The sequence below is a fragment of the Hypanus sabinus genome, chromosome 24 (assembly GCF_030144855.1).
Source record: "Hypanus sabinus isolate sHypSab1 chromosome 24, sHypSab1.hap1, whole genome shotgun sequence".
NCBI classification, from domain to species: Eukaryota; Metazoa; Chordata; class Chondrichthyes; order Myliobatiformes; family Dasyatidae; genus Hypanus; species Hypanus sabinus.
The window spans coordinates 16,609,193-16,629,004 of NC_082729.1; the positions used below are offsets into that span (position 1 = coordinate 16,609,193).

The following is a 19,812-nucleotide window of genomic DNA, read 5'->3' on the forward strand; positions in this document are numbered from 1 at the left end:
GGTTCCTTTACCAGATCCCCCTCCTACCTGAACCAACACTATTTCCCAACATCCCACACCATTCACAGTTAGCACCAGTAAACCATCTTGCGGTGCCAGAACAGCCCCCAGGCCAAGCCAACATCGACACGCCTGAAGAAGTTTCCGCTGCTGTTCCCTTTAAATATTTCACCTTTCACCTTTAACCCATGACCTCTAGTTGTAGTCTCACCCAACCTCAGTGTAAAAAGCCTGCTCTCATTTACCCTACCTCATAATTTTATACCCTCACAAATCTCCCTTCAATCGTGTACGTTCCATTGAATAAAGTCCTGAACTATTCAATCTTTCCTTATCACTTGGGTTTAATGCGCAGGCGTACGGGTCAACGCGTTTCAATAACGCGCATGCGCTCAAAGTGTCGGGAGGATCGGCGTCAGGTAGGAACTGCACTCCGGGCGGGGGTTTGATCAGCATCGGTGTCCGCACCGTGATCCCGGACACTCCGTGACCCCGCACCCCGGGACAGTCCTCTCAGTCTCTCAGTCCCACCATCCATACCCAGGCCTCGGGAAAGTACTTTTGCTGACTTTTAAATGGCGCTTGGCAGTCCAATTTGAAGGTGCATTACCGCCACCAACTGGACTGGAGTGTGATGTGGAGTTGGGAAATAAAACCCCTCCTAGTTCTTTAAACAATTACCCCCAAATCCCTATGAATTTTAAATAATATAAGACAGTATTGTGAATTATATTAAAGTCACTTCCATAACTAAGTAGTTTTAAAATCCCAGAAGCTAGTAGTGCAGCCAGCATTTGCTTTCTTACAACCTTGTATGCTTCACATTGTAAAAGAATGTGTTAAACTGTTTCATAATAATGACAACACCTACACACCTCAGAGTGATGTTTTCCAACAAGATATAAGGAATAATTAAGCATAGTATAACCATTCTCAGCTGAGTCAATATAATTCCTTCCCTTCTTGTCTTACCCCCTTCTGCCATCAATCAAATGTATTCTGTAAAGGTGCCCCCTCTTATGCTCGTTATCCCACAAGACTTGCCATAATCTCCCAGTTCTTAGCCCCACCAATCTCTTAGCTTCTGATTTGCTAAGTGGAAGGCCTATATCCACAGATGAACTTTTAACAGCTTTTTTTGGCCAAACGATCAACCCGCTCATTCCCCTCACCACCTCTATGTGCAGGGACCCATAAGAGGAGAACACGTAGACCAATACTTTGAATATGAAATGAAGTTTGAAGAGCTTCCAACACTAATTCAGTCCTACTGCTAGAATGACCTGTTTTAAGACTAGTCAAAACCGAAAAAGAATCTGAACAAATCATAACTTTGCAAGGACAGATTTCCAACACCCACTGTAAGACCAAAATGACAGCAACCAGTTCTGCAGTATACACTGATAAAATAGTTAGTTAGACATTTCTTTGTTACCTGAAATTCAGGCAGAGAATAGCCACACTGATATCTCTTGTTAAATTATCTTTTGATTCATCAGTAAGAATGGTTACCATATCACAATAATTTCCTTAACATACTGATGAACCAACAGACTCTTGGGCACATCATGTTCCTTGGATTTCATTAAATCATGCAACAGAAAATCAACCAAATCCATGTTGGGGTTATCGAACATGCTACAGTTTAAGCCGGCGAGCACTGTGAGGGTCACGTTTTTTGACTTCTCCAGTGCGTACAACACCATCCACCCTGCTCTGCTGAGTGAGAAGCTGACAGTGACGCAGGTGGATGCTTCCCTGGTGTCATGGATTATTGATTACCTGACATAAATTACATATTATGTATATGTAATTTGCATATTACATAATCCAGCAAACCCATATTCTTAGTGTGATGAGAACCTAGCCACCCAACACTAAAAACACTCTTCTTACGATGTTCCCAGTGGTCTTCCAACACACTTATAACAGGGTGAGCATTCCTCTGCCCCCTCAAATTTACCCAGCACGTTAACAACAACTTCATCCTCCGCAACTGTGAGGGTAGTCGTCCCATTTCATCAGTAAAGTTGAACCAGGAGATGACCTTACTGCACCACAACACAGTCTCAAAGCCTGTGTGTGTCACACCCAAACATTTTAAATTTGAAGCTGCACAGCCATAATCAAGTGCAGATCTGAATAAATTAATATATAAAGTAAACAGAGATTTTTATGTAGCACCCCAAGAATACTCACATAGACACCTAACGTGCTGCTTTACATTTGTCAATTATCTTACTGATATGGTGCTTCCGTGTCATCATCATCCAGTCACATGCCAAGAAATCTTACCACGGACACTTCTTCAAGAGTTTGACCATACAATTTCAGATTGTGTGCGAGTCTATTGATCCTGTTTGCAAAACATATAACTTGTGTTTTAGCTACTGAAAGCTAAAACCCCATCTATTTGCTCACTCTTTGACCTTGTTTATTGCTAATTGCATCCTATACACAGCTAAATTGAATTCTTTTTCCTCTGATGCATAAAACTCCATCACCTGCAAAGAGTGATTTACCCACCCCAGTGCCTAGGAGAAAATATCATTAATCATAATATTAAACAATAAAGGGCTGCAAATACTGCCTTGTGATATCCCGTTCTCTATCTCAAGAAGACCGAATATACCTTTCCTACCCCTACCTGCATAGACCTTCCAAATAAGAAAATCAGAAAAAAAATGATCTCACCTTCCTCCCACTCCTAATTTCCATAATGTAATCAAAAGACTCTCCCTCTATAGCATATCTTGTGCCTTTTCTATATCAAAAAATACTGCTATTACAACTTCTTTATTTACCTGTGCTTTATTAATATCATCTTCCAAACATAAAACTGAATCTAATGTCATTCTACCCTTTCTGAAACCTATTCTAATAAAACACTATATCACCTCTTTTTCTCAAAATATAATTCAACTGCTCTATTACCATACGTTCCATAAGTTTACACAGATGGGACATTAATGATATTGGTCTATAACTTAAAGGCTCTGATGGGGTGGGGGTGCGGGTTTTCCAGGTTTTAGAATAAGCACTAATACTGCCGGTTTCCATGAGGAGGGAAGATGGCCTAAATTAAAATATGATTCCAGAATTTTAATATTATCTTAAGAGAGTTGTCAGCCACATGTTTAAACATACAATAACATATATCCTGCTTTCCTGGAGCCGTCTGACACAAATTCACACAAAGAAATCTCTATATCACTAATACTATCAATGCTAAAGCTGTCTTCCAACACATCAGGGTATTCACTTAGAAAGTTATCCCTACATGCTTTAGCCTCTTTGCTTAAATTATCTTAGAAACATAGAAAATCTACAGCACAATACAGGACCTTCAGCCCACAAAGCTGTGCCGAGCAAGTCCTTATCTGAGAAATTACCCAGGGTTACCCATAGCCCTCTATTTTTCTGAGCTCTATTTACCTGTCTCTGAGTCCCTATCGTATCTGCCTCCACCACCGTCACCAGATTATGAATTGCAGTGAATGACCAAGCCAGTAATTTAACCTTCTCTGTTTCAGTAACAATCGTATTACCTCCTTTCATCAATACTGGTATGTTATTAGCCCTATGAATCCCCCCCAGATTTTTTAATCATTTCCCAAACATCTCCCAAGTTTAATACCCTACCAATACTATCACAATATGACCTCCAGTAAATCTTTTTCACAACCTTCACTACTTTCCTCACCACAGACTGGGAATCGCTTCCACTGCAGTTTAATGAATAACGTGACATAACCTTTCATTGCAGAAATCCACATTACCCTCAATATTCAGCCCTGATAGACGTTCATCACGTTCAACCTCTCCCAATTTGCTTTACCAAAATTCCATCTCCTAAAAGTGGCCTCCTGTCCCCTCTAGAAATCCACACCCAAGCTTCTAAATAGAGGATCTTCCCACTGTTTCATCTCCCATGACATCCCACTCACGCAGTCCAGCCAGAATGTTCAAAACTAAAATTAAATCTATAGCAGTTTTAAAACTATTGTGTACATTAAATCTCATGCCCCTCCCATCATTAAGACACACAAGATGTAAAATATCTAAAAACATTTCTACAATCAAATCATTACCATAATTCTGCGAACAATCCCAGAGTGAACTATGTGCATTAAAATCACCACACCATACAAGCCTAAGTGAGCAAGAGCTACGTATGCTTTCCAGCAAATCAATCGAGAGCTTTCCACAAGGGTTAGAAAAATTTACCACTTTAATACCCCTATCCGTTGTATCAAATACAGGTGTCTCCCCCTTTACAAAGGTAGAGCATTCCTATGATACCTTTCTTAAGCTAAAATGGCATAAAGCGAAGAACCATTAACTTATATGAGAAAATTTTTCGTAAAAGTAAAAATCCCCTTTGTAATGCGAAAATGGGTTACTAATGTAGGTCTTTTGTAAAAAGTGAAGTGGTGTAAAATGAACATTCGTAAAGCGGGGGATACCTTTACTTCTACTACAAGTGCCTCATATACTTCATTTTCATCCACAATTTTATGTCCTATCCTTTTCTTTATAAAACTTGCAACACCAACCCCGCTACCAAAACTAATCTGTCACGCCTAATTAAAATATAATCCTGCAAAGAAAAATGTCAATGTTGTCACAACCAATTTTCCTGAATACATATAACTTCAGCTGGATTTGATAAATCAGGAACAAACTTCTTAAAGGCTTGACCATTAGAAATCAGGCTACTCACATTCCACTGCAATATTTTTATGCCCATTAAACATCACAAGGAGACTGAAATGTAGATACCCCACCCATCAGATTCATTTACAGCTTCCCACTTAGCACCAATTATACCCAGATAATTTTCAGTAGCTTTCACAACAATTTTAATTTCCTCAGTACGACTAGATGTCTGAGCAGAACAATTCACCCCATCCATTATGAATATCACAAACATTATTTTATCAACTAATAAAGTGTCTTTAGTAAGAGAAGTATGATTGCGACATAAAGCCTCTGATTGCGCAGTCTGTTCTCTGACTGGTAATACTTTATCAATGTTTGGTTGAACTTTTTGCACAGCCACTGCATAAGACACACCTAATTGTACTGTAACCTTTTGAACTTAAGCTGCCTTCTTAAGTACTTCACATCCTCTATGTTCTGCTCCACAATTACAACAATTAAACTTTACGCTCTCACAGTCTTCATATTAATGTTCCCCATCACACTTACTACATCTTAAGTTTCCACGACATCCTGCTGCAACATGCCCAAATCTCTGACGTTTCTAACATCTAAGTGGGGATGGAATGTAAGCTTGAATATTATATCTAACATACCCCAAACTAATTTTATCAGGGAGCTTCACTTCATCAAAACATATCAATATAGATAAACTATCCATCCCTTCCCCATTTCTGACTACTTGTAATCTCTTTACTTCCTTAACCTTGCCTCCCAATAAATGAGATTTAACCTCTTCTGTCAAAATCTCCGCTGGAACACCTGCTATAACATCCTTAACAATTCTATTTTCATTAGGCAAAATAAGTACTATCTTTTTGGCAAGATACTTCAATCGTAATGCCTTCTCACACGGCTTTTTATCCTTAACACACGATTAACATCTTCCCTAAAGTACGAGCGGCTTTTAGCTTTGTAATTAATTTAATGGTATTGATGGAGGGCAGCTGTTCTGGTTCAAGTTTAAGCAATAGCTTGGAGGCTTTCCTTTTTTTCAAAATATCTATCCCTTCCTCTCCATCACTTGAAATCATTCCAATATTATGTTTCGTTTTCTGTTTTCCTTACAAACTCCTCCTGCCAACACGCCCTCACCCGATACCTCTGTTTGCAGTTCCTTTTCTGGACCCTCCTCCCCCCCCCACCTGAACCAACACTATTTCTCAACATCCCCACACCGCTCACAGACAGCACCACCAACTGCCACCCCTCCCTATTCTCCGTCCCCAGCAATTGAGCCTTGAGCCCAATCGATGCCCCCGGGAAACTTTCTGCTGATGAGCAAAGGTAATGGTGCTTCCTGTGGCGCATGCATTTTGCTGGGACACCGTGATGTATAGACCGGTCTCTCGTTCAAGGGGCTCTCTGAGGCAGCCATGGGTGTCATTTCTACTACTTTTCCCACCATTCCGTAGGGCATGTTTGGAAGCACAGATAGTGGAATGGGACTGGATGGATCTGCTAGATAATGTCGTACTTATCTCTCTAAGTCCAAAGATTAGGAACTTGGTACAGAGAATCTTTCAATCAATGAAAGTGTCTCTTAGGCTGCATCGGCTTTAATTCTTGAGAAAATCACCTTTGTTCGACCTCTTCTTCTGGACCTTTCTCCCTGTGAGATCATGTTTTGTACCATTCTCTTTGGGTACATAATGATATCAAACTCCTTTGTCCCAGGTATCAAGTGACCTGTAGCTTTCACATCACAAAAGTGCCACATACTCCAAGGTGAAAGACTAGTGTCCACCCCTTCATTGCCAACGATTAGATTACCACCATCAAACATCAGCTGTGCTGGGGGTCAGAGTAATTGGAAAGTCTCCAGGATCAGCCATGAGAGTCTCCAGGGTCACTTGCTGTAACACTGTGGTCTCAGAGCTCAACATAGAGACTAGAATTATCTCAGATGAAATGTCATCCTTCAAGTATTGATGTCTTTTGTAATTCATTTTGCAGGTTAGCAACGACAAAGGATTTGTGCAGAGGAATCTCAAACACAACAATGGATCAGTTTTGCTGTCTCTGTCCAGATACTTAAGGAGTGACTAGCTATTTCCTTTGTAACACCTATGTATCTGCTATTGATCCTCGGTGACAACGTTATCTCATCCCAGCTGGTATTGTTCTTTGTATCTGAAATGAAGTTTTCAGTTGTAATTCAGTGGCATTGACTGGAATCAGGGTACTGAGAACCCACCAGCATTTGTTCACAAGAGATCGGTCCTTCAACTGCATTGACTGTGCGAGGGATTCACCCACTCATCCCAACTGGAGACACACCAGCGAGTTCACACTGAGGAGAGGCTGGTCACCTGCTCAGACTGTGGGAAGGGATTCTGTCAATCATTTGACCGACAGAGAGACCACGAGTTCACACTGGAGAGAGTCTGTTCACCTGCTCAGATTTTGGGATGGGATTCATCCAGTCATTTAAAGCACAGCGACACCAACGAGTTCACCCAGGGGAAAGGCCGTTCATCTGTTCTGAATGTGGGAAGGGATTCACTCGGTCATTTCTGTTGAAGGTACATCAGCGACTTCACACTGGGGAGAGGCCATTCAGCTGCTCAGACTGTGGGAAGGGATTTACTCAGTCATCTCAACTACTGGCACACCAATCAGTTCACACTGGGGAGAGGCCGTTCACCTGTTCAGAATGTGGGAAGGGATTCACTCGGTCATTTCTACTAAAGGTACATCAGCGAGTTCACACTGGGGAGAAACCATTCACTTGCTCAGACTGTGGGAAGGGATTCACTCAGGCATCCCAACTACAGAGACACCAGTCAGTTCACACTGGGAAGAGACCATTCACCTGCTCAGACTGTAAGAAGACATTCACTCAGACATCTGACCTCCTGGCACACCAGCGAATCCACACTGGAGAGAGGCCATTCATTTGTTCTGAATGTGGGAAAGGATTCACTCACTCATCCACTTTACTGAAACACCAGCGAGTTCACACTGGGGAGAGGCCATTTATCTGTTCTGTGTGTGGGAAGGGGTTCTCTCAGTCATCCGGCCTACAGACACACCAGCAAGTTCACACTGGGGAGAGGCCGTTCACCTGTTCAGACTGTGGGAAGGGATTCACTCGGTCATCTCAATTGAAGGTACATCAGCGAATTCACTCTGGGGAGAAGCCATTCACCTGCTCTGACTGTGGGAAGGGTTTTACTCATTCATCTGACCTACTGGCACACCAGCGAGTTCACACTGGGGAGAGACCATTCTCCTGCTCAGAATGTGGGAAGGGATTCACTCAGTCATCCAATCTCCAGAGACATCAGCGAGTTCACACCGGGGAGAGGCCGTTCACCTGCTCAGACTGTGGGAAGGGATTTATTCAGTCATCTCAACTGCTGGCACACCGATCAGTTCACAACGGTGAAAGGCCATTCACCTGTTCAGAATGTGGGAAGGGATTCACTCAGTCGTCTCAACTGAAGGTGCATCATCGAATTCACACTGGAGAGAAACCTTTCACCTGCTCAGACTGTGGGAAGGAATTCACACAATTATCCACCATACAGAGACACCAGCGAGTTCACACTGGGGAGAGACCATTCACCTGTTCTACGTGTGGGAAGGGATTCACTCGGTCATCCAGTCTACAGAGACACCAGTCAGTTCACACTAGGGAGTATTCATTCAACTGCTCTGACTGAGGAAAAGGATTTAGCCAGTCATCTCAATGACTGGCACACCAGTCAGTTCACACTGGGAAAAGGCGGTTCACCTTTTCTGAATAGGAAGAGATTCACTCAGTCATCTGATTTACAGAGTCACCAGTCAGTTCACACTGGGGAGAGGCCATTCACCTCCTATGACTGAGGGAAGGGATACACTTGGTCATCTGACCTACAGAGATACCAGTGAGTTCACACTGGGGAGAAACCATTCAGCTGTTCTGAATATGGGAAGGGATTCGCTCACTCATCCCTTTTTGTGACACACTGATAGACTATTGAGTTCACACTGAGGGAAAAGTTTAAATCGGCTGCATGCTTGATATTTAGCCATTATATTGTAGCTGTTGAATCGAGAGCCAAGTCCAAAAGTGACCTTTGGTGTTGAACTCTAAAATCATGGCTGCATTCACATCTGCACCCTGGTCACTGGGCATGGGAGGAATTTCTTCTGTTAATTTTTAATGGAACTACATTTTCTTATTCTGGATCTGACTAATAAATCAGTTCGATTATAAACCCTGTCTTGGGTGTTTAGTGAATTTACAACGCACCCAGTGTACAGGAGAGACTCAACTCAGCCCAGCTGTGTCCCTGCCAGTGTTTCTGTTTTCCAACAGTCCTTTTTAAACCATTCCCGCTCTCTCTCTCCCTGTGTTGATGGGTTCCTAACAGAGGTGTCCTTTGTATTTCTTGCATGACTTTATGCAGACTGAAGGTGACAACAAGCAGACTGCATTTATGTCCCATATGTTCTTCATCCCTCAAATTTTTGGCTGAGGAAGACTGACATTGGTAGCTACCCTACTCCTTCCCAGCTCTTTTCAATGTTATAGAACAGTTTCACTGCTTCTAAAGTGCAGAGTCTCACACAGCTGGGTTGATAGATAACACCACGATCCACAGAAGTCTGAAAGCAGAATGGGGTCTAATAGTTGTTCAGTGGAACATGGTCAGAAACAAGCAGAGGGTAGAATTTGGGATCTGGGCAGTGGTAGGGGTAAGAACATATGATGATATGTCGGGGGCAGTGGCAACAAATGACAGAGTAGCACCATTTGGGAGCTGATTGACAAGAGGAAATAAAACTTGGTTGACTGACCGCTGACACACAAAGTGCCACTGAGTATATGGCTTGTGAGAGTTTGTGTTACATTGTTAAGGATAATAGGATGATTTGGTAGGTGAATATGTGGCTGAGGAACTAGTGCAGGGATTCCGATTTAACAATCATTGGAGTCTCTTTGGGGAAGGTACGACCTGTACAAAAGGGATGGGTTACAGTTGAACCCAAGGGGTACCAATATCCCTGTGGGCAGGCTTGTTACAGTTCTTCAGGAGGGTTTAGACTGATCTGGCGGGGGATAGGAACTGGAGTGATAGTGCTGAGGATGAGGTAGTTGGTTTACAAATAGAAGCTGTGTTTAGTGAGACTGGTAACAAGCAGAGGTTGATAATGGGGCACAGTTGCAGTCAAAGGTAAGTTGCAATGTAAAAGGTGGACAAAATCGAAAAGGATGAATACAAGGCCAAAGGTGTTTTATTTGAATGCATGCAGAATACCGAATAAGGCAAATGAATCTGTAGCGCAGTGACACAATGGCATGTATGATGCTGAAATCACCAAATTATGGCTGAGCGAAGATCGTAGCTGGTAGCTTAATGTCTAAGGATACACATTGTATCAAAGGAGGGGCAGGTAGGCAGAGGGGGTGGTGTGGCTCTGATGGTTAAAAAATGTAATCAAATCATTAGAAAGATGTGACATAGGGCCGGAAGAAGTTGAGACATTGTGGGTAGAGTTCACAAAGTACAAGGGTATAACTCCCTGAAAGCCAACGTAAGAGTCAAAGGGAAAGCATTTAATTGAGATAAAATTAATGGGAAGTTATAGAGAATTGGGAAGTTGTTAAAATCCAACAGAAGGCAACTAAAAAAGTCAAAGTAGGGAAAGGTGAAATACGCTAGTCAGTAATATTAAAGAGGATATCAAAAGTTTCTTTAGATTGATAAGGTGGAGAAGAGAAGTGAGAATGGTTATCAGACTGCTGTAAAATCATGTTGGAGAGGTAGTAATGGGGTACAAGGAAATGTTGGATGAAATGTGTAAGTAGTTTGCTTGTGTCTTCATCGTGGAAGGCACATGTCGGAAGTTTGAAGTGTCGTGGGCAAAAGTGTGTGAAGTTGCCATTATTATTGAGAAGATTCTTGGGAAACTGAAAGGTCTGAAGGTAGGTAAGTCACTGCACCAGATGGTAAACACCCCAGGGTGCAGAAAGAAGTTACTGAAGGGATTGTGGAGGCATTATCTGTACAAGGATGTTGATGGGATATGGACACGGTGTAGGTAGGAGGAATTAGTCTTTGACTGTTTTTGATTTGCTTTTCAGCTGCTTTGGAACAATATGGGTTGAAAGGCCTGTTCCTGTGCTGTATTCTTCTATGTTCTATGTTTTATGTCCTATATTTCATATGCTATGGACTTCTATAGATGTGGAAAGTATATTGACTGAATGAATTACAGCTGGTATGGAAAGACCCCATTGTCCTTCAATTAGGAATGCCCTACAGAAGGCTGTAGATATGACTTCGTCCATCATGGGCAAAGTCCTCCCTGCCATGAGCACATTGTTTCAGGTAGCCATCATCAGAGATCCCCACAGCCCAGGACATGCTCTGTTCTCACTGCTGCTATCAGGACAAAGGTAAAAGCCTCAGGACTTAACGCCATCAATTTTAGGAATGGTTATTATCCCACAGCAATTGGCTCCTGAATCGAGGGGATAAATTCACCAAGCAAACACGAGGAAATCTGCAGATGGTGGAAATTCAAACAACACATACAAAATGCTGGTGGAACACAGCAGGCCAGGCAGCATCTATAGGGAGAATTCACTTCATCGTTGAAACGTTTCCAGAACCTGGTCTCACACTCAAGGGCTCTTCATCTCATGTTCTCAATACATATTGCTTACTCATGATTAATATTATTTATTTTTGTATTTCCACAGTTTGTATCTTTTGCACACTGGTTGAATGTCCAAGTTAATACTGTCTCCCATTTATTCTATTATAGTTATGGATTTATTGAGTACGCCCATAAGAAACTGAATCACGCGTGGTTTCTCGTGCCACACAAATGATTAGGAGATGCAGAAGATTCTTCAAGAAGGGTTAAACTTTAATTTTCAAATCAAAGCTGAGACAGTCATTGAGCTAGTCGCTGATTGCCCACCAATCTTTGGACACAGTGTAGCGGTGTGCTACACGCAGCACTAAAATAACGACACGGAGTCGGTAAACTGCAATCAAAGATGATTTTATTCGAACTTCACAGCCTTGCTTTAAAGCCTCCCTCATTCCGCCCTCCCCGGGTGTGGATGCTGTAAGGGACACGTACTCACAAACCCCCCAGGCTTTTTCCCTTTGTTGGTGAAGCAGAACTGGCGCCCTTTTGGGACTGGTCTTTGTGCCGACGCGCTGGCTATTTGTGAGCCGGTTCGAGTGCGCTAGAAAGTGGGTCACCACAATAGCATGTTTTATAGCAATCTCCTGGTTTAGTTGTATTAGCAGATGCAATCGGTCTATAGTTGCGTACCACATGCACATCTGCCACTATTGTTTCTACCCATTGACTTAATCATGTTCTAATCTACATCTCTTAGCTACCTCTCATTAACACAACATTGTCTTCTACATTCTTAGGATTTCATTCTCTAGCAAATAGCAAGTTTCAACTTTTATACTCCAATATATCCCCCCTTTGAGACCCATAGGGTCCCATACAGAGAAAGACTAAGAGTCCACGCACAAAGGCCCCAATAAACTCAAGCACTTATTCCCAAATCTCGGGTTAAACTATAATTTTCTGCGCCAAGACCTCAAAGTATTCTCTCCCTGTTACCCTGGGCCGCTGAGCCAAAAACCTGTCCCTTTGTACCTGAGACAGGGAAAAAGACTCAGAAACCCTTACAATCTACTCCCACAATGTCGTTTTGCTCTTGTTCATCCTGCAGGTGTCGTAGGCTGTAATGATACATTTTCGGTGTTTCTTTCTCCACTAAGCTTGCTTCAGTAATTGCCACGAGCATCAGAAATTGTTTGGTTGCAGCACGCACTACAAGAGATTTGAGACAAGGAAGAGAACAGCACAGCACAAGCGCACAGCTCAACAATACAATACTGGCAGTTATTGCTATTTTAGTCAGCCATGCTCCCCATCCTCCGAGTCTACTTTCCAACCAATCAAAGAACTGATGTTCAAATCCTGCATTCTGTTTAACCTCCGTCAGCAGATTCTTTAATTTATTCATTGCTCTGGTGAAAGACCCTTCTGGGTTAGTATTGTTCGGTATGAAAGTGCAGCATTGTTCTCCAAACATTACACACACACACCCTCTTTTTCTGCTAATAGCCAATCCAGTACCTGCCTGTTTTGCCACGCCATCCTGCTAGTTGCATCCAGCTGTTGCCCTAAGGCCTCTAGTGCATCATCGGTGTAGTTGATGAATCTCTGTTGATTGTAGTATATATAGTTTATCCATTCAACATTTTTGCTTACCCCTATCACAGGTATGATAGCTTCCCAGTGAGCATCTCATGCGGTGTCAGGCATGTCATTCGATTAGTTTGCATGCGGTAACTCATCAATGCTAACGGTAAAGCATCGACCCAATTAAGTTTAGTGTCTGCACAAATTTTGCTTAGTTTGGCTTTCAGGGTTCCATTAATTCTCTCTACCATGCCCTGCGACTGAGGGTGGTATACACATCCAAATCTTTGCTTTATCCTCAGCGCCTGTAGTACCAGTTTGACCACTTTCTGGATAAAAGCTGAACCATTGTCTGAGCTAACTTCTGTAGGTATTCCAAACCTTGGGATCACTTCGTTTGTCAGAAATTTTACCACTGTCTTTGCCCCTTGATCTTTTGAAGGTACCGCCTCCACCCATCTGCTAAATCGATCAATTACTACCAGCATGTATCTTTTCCCTCTCACTGTCTTTATCATGTCTACGTAATCGATCACTAGATGTTTAAATGGTCCTTCAGGTGCAGGAATGTAACCTATTGGGGTTGTAATTCCCTTCTGAACATTATTCTGTGTGCATACCTCGCACTGTGACAAGACAAAGTCCACTGAAGCCTGTAAATAAGGTGACCAAAAACCATCCTCCTTTATTTTCTTTATCACTTCCCCCCTTGCACAATGCTCCATCCCATGCGCTTCTGAAATCAGAAACGTCAGTAGAGGGGTGGGCGCTGCCAACAAACCATCTTCTGTGCTCCACAAGCCTTCCGGGTTCTGCTTGGCCCCCCCTTTTCTCCACGTTGTCTGTACTGCCAAAGTTGCCTTACCTTGTATTTCAATTAGGTCCTCTACCTCAGGTTCTGGAGTTAGGCTTACCTGGGGGGCAATGAAAGCTGATGTACACCCAGACGCTTTTCTGGCTGCCTCGTCTGCAGCTTGATTTCCCTTTTTATGTGCCTGGCATTTTACTATAGCCAATACTTCAGGTTTCATTATGGCTTTTATTAAGTCTAGAATTTGCTGACAATGTTGTATGGGATCTCCAATACTCTTTTTAAAATGTCTCTGTTTCCACACTGCCCCAAACAAATGGCATACTCCATGAGCATATGGCGAATCGGTATAGATGTCTACTTTCTCACCTAATGCTGGTGCTGACTGCAATTCCTGCTTAATAGTATTGAAAGCTATCTCCGCCTCTCCATTCCACTGTAAGCCGTTCTTCAAATTTGTATGTCCTGCTTCTTTCATTATATTTCTCAAAGGTGCCACAATCTCAGCATATTCTCCTATCCAATCTGAGCTGTACCCTGCCATTCCCAAAAACGTCATCATCTGTCTGGGGTTTGTGGGCCTTAGTTATTGCCTCAATCTGATCTGGTGCTATCGCCTTCACTCCCTTGGATATTAGCCTGCCTAAGTATTCCACTTGCTGCTTGCAAAATTGCAGTTTCTTTTTGGATACTTTATGTCCTCTGCGCACCAGCTTCTCTAACAGAGTTATAGTGTCCTGCTCACACTGTTCCTTGCTGTGGGAGCAAATCAACAGGTCATCCACATACTGTAATAATGTACTTTCCAATGGCATGCCCTCTAGGTCTGCCTTCAACACCTGATTAAAAACGTGTGGTGAATATTTAAATCCTTGTGGCATTCTGGTATAGGTACACTGAGCACCTCTGTAAGTAAATGCAAACAGATACTGACACTGATCGGCTAGAGGAATGCTGAAGAAAGCCGAACACAAATCAATCACTGAAAAGTAACTTGCTTCTGGTGGAACATTAGTCAAAAACATATGTGGGTTGGGGACTACCGCTGGCCAGTCCTCTACCACATCATTTACCGCTCGCAAATCATGCACCAATCTCCACTTAGATTTATCTGCTTTTAAGACCGGCAGCAGCGGGGTATTACATGGACTGTTTGTTCTTTTAAGCACCCCTATTTCAAGCAACCCCTGCACTGTCGATGTTATTCCCTCTTCTGCTTCTTGTCTTAGAGGGTATTGTGGTCTCCTAGGTGGAATTGCTCCCCTTTTCAGCCTTATTTCCACTGGACTAGCTGTTTTTATTTTCCCTACGTCCGTGTCATGCTGTGACATGGAGTTCTTGGGGCACCCCTAATACCTCGCTTAGGGGTTCACAGGTCCGCTTGGGCCTGTGGGGGCTGGTCCTTGGCTAAACTTTAGTTCCCTTCTTATCAGTTCCTGCTGGTGTGTGACAGGCCATGGTGTAAACGGACAATCGCTTCTCATATGACCTGGCTGATTACATCCCCAGCACAATCTCTCTACTTCTCTTTCCCCATTTCCTCACTGATCCCCTCTGCCCATAGCTCCTCTGTCCCCCTCCTTGGGACTTCCAGTCCTGTCTGGGCTGTTTGAATTTAGTCTGTTCCTGAAGGGCATTTGTGGGAATGCTCCTCCAAAGACGATTATTGGCATGGGGTTTTCCAGCCCTTGTCTCACAGTATGATCGGTTCCTCCATATAGCGGTGCTTCATCCAGTTCGATGGCTGTACTCGGACCGGTGGTTGCTGGCAGCATCTTTTTGTTTTTCTCTTTTTCCTTCTTTTTGAGTTCTTCAAGCTGCATTTGTATTAACTTTCTTTGCACCTCTTCCTGCTGCTCAGCCAACCTTTGTTTGTCTTTCCGGTATTTCTCAACCGCATGGACTACATGGTCTCTAAATTCTTGTGGGGTCTTTGACATTAGCCCAACCACTTCCTCCAGTTTGGATTTTATTTGTGGAGGCATTGCATCCAAAATGCTATGTCGGAACAGTGAGGTCATAAATAAGCTATTCTCCACCTCTTGCTCAGTCTCCAGTCTCCAGTCTCCACCTTTTCAACTCGTTTTCTACGTAAGCTGCTGGGTTTTCAATGTCTCCCAGTGGATCCCCTGTTAAGGCTTTGGGGTCCACTTTGGGTGGATAAAGCTTCCTGAGGGCCTGCCATACCCTCTGCCTCACTCTGTCAAACCCGTCTCCATCAGTTCTCGGGTCGTTCGAGTTTACTATGCCAGCCATTTCCATTAGTTCGTTAAATTTGGTTCCCATAAACCTTATCAATAGTGCCTTCAAATCTCCCATAGCCAATAATCGTCCCACCATTTCTTCTTCAAAGGCTCTAATCCATTTCCCTGCTCCTTCATGTAGATTGGGCAGAGTGTTTTTCAGCCCTTCTAGGTCCTGGGATCCCCAAGGTATATACTGCACTTGTCCTGATCCTTTTACTAACAACGGCATCATTCTTCCTCCTTCTTCCCACCAGCCCTGGCTCTCCTCCTCACCTGACTCCCCATCTGTCTCAGGGTATGTCTTTACTGCCTCCCACACAAATGTCTCCGGGGTCCTCTTCTTCCCTCGGTCTCCTTGTGGAGTCCTTCCTTTCTGTCTTGATTCAATACTTGGTTGGCCCCTGGAGTATTTTTCGCATCTCCTCTGGCAATCCCCTCTCAGTAACTTATCTGGCTCTCTCTCTCTACTTCCGCAATTCGCTCCCCTACCACCTCCTTCTGTTCTTCTAGGCTTCTGCCTCCTACCTCTTCCCCACAAATTCTCACATCCTCTCTCTCTCTCCACTTAACTCTTGCTCCTCCAATGAGTCACCTTCTTTTCTAGTCTGTTTATTTCTATAGTATAACCGTTACTCCTCATATTCCTTTTCCTCTCTCAAGTATTTCATCCGTTCAATCCCTTCTTCCATTTCTCTCTGTGCCTGTTCCACCTTTATCCTTTCTGCCTGTATCTCCTTCCATATCGCCGCTTTTTCCTTCTCGTATTGTTTTTTTTCCTCCTCATTATCCCAAACTTGTACTTCTCCCTGCACGTTTACTGTTCCCGTCAGCAGGGGGCACTGCTTAGTGGTTCCTTCTTCATTATAGGGAGGGGGCTTTTCTGTTTCTTTCACATCCGGGTACGGAGCTGAAGCCAGTTTCTCACTGTACCTTCCTCTCTCTCTAACAGGCTGTTTCTCCAGCACCTTAGTGTCTTCCTCGCTTGTAATCAATATTCTACCTGTCCTCCTCAGCCTTTCTCCCTCCGTTCTGAAGAGTTTTAGCACTTCCATTTCTCGTTCTCTTTTTTGCCCTCTTTTCTTAGATTTATCTTTTGGTTTGTAATTTTTAATTAGTGCCTCCCATTTCTTCGCACAAGCTTACATCAAACGTTCCTTCTCTCGGCCATTTTGTGACCAGGTTTTTGCTTCTTTTTTCCCATTTTTCTGAAGTTTTTGTGATCTCATATTTATTTATCGGGAATTTTTTGCTCAGAATCTCTACTGCCGTTCCTTTACCGATCATGTTATTCTCTCTTTTTAGGGTATTTCAGAGATTCACAGTTTGCTTACCGGATAATATTATTTACTCTAATTCTATGCCTAGTCTATTGTCTATCTACCAGCGCTTTAAACTATATATTGGACTGTCCTTGTTTCCTATACTGTTTTGCCTGTACAGACCTTTATTCAGAGCGGTATCCACAGAACTTGCTCTTTGCACCTCGTCTATTCAGACCCTTATCTCTTAAGGCGGTATCCACGAGGATTTTCTCTATTTTCCCTTTCCCTGCCCGTTCAGACCTTCATTTCATACGAAGCGGTGTTCACGGGGATTTACCAACACCACGTGGAATTTTTCTTAACTTAACTTCTTATTAACTTATTTGTACTTACCCTCACTGCAGTGTTCTTGATCAATCCTCTGAGCCTCCTGTTAACCACGAATTCTGCCAGATTCTTTGGACCGAAGAGACACTTCGGCAGTGGTTCTACACTTCTGAGACTCCAAGACCTCCCCAAAACCAACAGAATTCTTAGTCCAAATTGTCGCAAAAAGCGCTTACCTTTTGTTTGGGTGCACCCTTTATTCTGTTAGCCTTGTGGGGGTCCCTAGAGGACCGGGAAGCGTCCCCAATCTGCCATTTCCTTTCCGCGGGTCTCTTTCCGGTCCTGCCGCGGTCGCCAATTTTGTCGTGGTTTCTCGTGCCCCAGAAATGATTAGGAGACGCAGAAGATTCTTCAAGAAGGGTTAAACTTTAATTTGCAAATCAAAGCTCAGACAGTCATTGAGCTAGTCGCTGATTGCCCACCGATCGTTGGACATAGCATGTTTTATAGCAATCTCCTGGTTTAGTTGCATTAGCATATGCAATCGGTCTATAGTTGCGTTTCACACGTATATCCTCCACTATTGTTTCTACCCATTGACTTAATCATGTTCTAATCTACATTGCTTAGAGAGATCTACATCTCTCATTAACACAACATTGTCTTCTACATTCTTAGGATTTCATTCTCTAGCAAATAGCAAGTTTCAACTTTTATACTCCAATAGTTGGTGGTGACATATATGTACTTTGATAATAAATTTACTTTGAACTTCTTATCTGAATGTGTTGTTACTTCCATTCCATCTATATTTTACATTTTCCTTTTCAGCCCCAATTCTCCAGGTTCCTAGTCCGCAGTGTTACCCGAAGCGCAGTGTGAGTAGCTTCTGATTGGTGAATTTGTTTCCCACTGATATCCAATTAAAGCATTTCTCAAAACAAACTCGAGGGGCGATTCGTCCTTTCAAGCCGCCAATGAAAATGCTCGGATTCCCTATTCCTTATTAGCATACCGCTGTGAGCACTGCCTATTTAATCAGCGCTCCGGAGGCTATTTTGCTATTACGGTGTCAACTCGACAGAAGAAATGCCCGATCAGAAGACTGCTCCCAAGAAGGGCGCTAAGAAAGCGCTGCCGAAGCCATCAGGCAAGTCCGGCAAGAAGCGCAGGAGGGTGAGGAAGGAGAGTTACGGCATCTACATCTACAAAGTGATGAAGCAGGTTCATCCCGACACCGGCATCTCCTCCAAGGCCATGAGCATCATGAACTCGTTCGTGAGCGATATTTTCGAGCGGATCGCTGGCGAGGCTTCCCGCCTAGCCCATTACAACAAACGATCGACTATCAGCTCTCGGGAGATCCAGACCGCCGTGCGCCTGCTGCTTCCCGGTGAGTTGGCCAAGCACGCCGTGTCGGAAGGGACAAAGGCCGTGACCAAGTACACTAGCTCCAAGTGAAGAGTGCCGCCAAAACAAACCGAAGACCCAAAGGCTCTTTTAAGAGCCACTCAATCTTTCATTAACAGAGCTGCAGCTCTTCATAATCTAGTTCGTATTTTATCTATGTTAATCAGAATATGCTGTCCATTGCTCGATATAATAGTAATGTCTCTTCCACAAGGATATTTTGCCCCTCCTCATCACTTCGTCTTGGTTATCACAAATAGTATCAGTGAAGTAGGCACTTGCTGTTCCTTCTCGTTTAATTGTTTTGGGGATGAGCTTTATTAATTTTTGTCCCATTTTGATGACTTCTCCGAATCCCATTTCAATGCCAGACGGTTCTTGAACCAATAACTTGATAAAACTGCAGTCCTGGTTCGTTCATAACTTCACGCAATTCACACAGTCGCTGACCGGGAACTGAAACTGGGAATCGATTTTTGTTCTAACCCAGTAAATCGTTGTATTAAATCCTCAGAAACATTTGTAACATTAGCTACACTTAAAAGATTAGACGTAGCGGACTTCAGTAATGGGTGAATGCGGTAAGCAACACACTCACAAAATGCTGGAGGAATTCAGAAGGCATCTATGGGGGAAAAATACAGGTTTGAACAAGTTTTTTGGCGGGCTGTTACAACAGTTCATTTTTTTGGCGAGTAAACGGTTATTTTACGCGCTTTTGCTTTTGATTGGTAAATAGGTCAGCTCTCTGGTTTATCTGCTCTATGCAATGACATTAAGCTTTGTTGCACCAATCATAAATGTCTCACTGCATTCCTCTAGAAGGTACAAGAAGGGCCAAGGTCGGAAATAT

At 43.1% G+C, this 19,812-nt stretch overlaps 2 protein-coding genes across 2 annotated transcripts; both read left to right on the forward strand.

The window, feature by feature from the left end:
- The first annotated feature begins 381 nt into the window (after positions 1-381).
- Positions 382-8,935, forward strand: LOC132380502 (zinc finger protein 229-like). Its single transcript, XM_059949359.1, has 2 exons — positions 382-419; positions 6,679-8,935. The coding sequence occupies exon 2, from the start codon at positions 7,134-7,136 to the stop codon at positions 8,388-8,390; it is 1,257 nt and encodes a 418-aa protein (XP_059805342.1). The 5' UTR covers positions 382-419; positions 6,679-7,133; the 3' UTR covers positions 8,391-8,935.
- A 9,639-nt stretch (positions 8,936-18,574) lies between these two features.
- On the forward strand, positions 18,575-19,738 carry LOC132380524 (histone H2B 1/2-like). Its single transcript, XM_059949402.1, has one exon. The coding sequence runs from the start codon at positions 18,639-18,641 to the stop codon at positions 19,008-19,010; it is 372 nt and encodes a 123-aa protein (XP_059805385.1). The 5' UTR covers positions 18,575-18,638; the 3' UTR covers positions 19,011-19,738.
- The last annotated feature ends 74 nt before the right edge of the window (positions 19,739-19,812 follow it).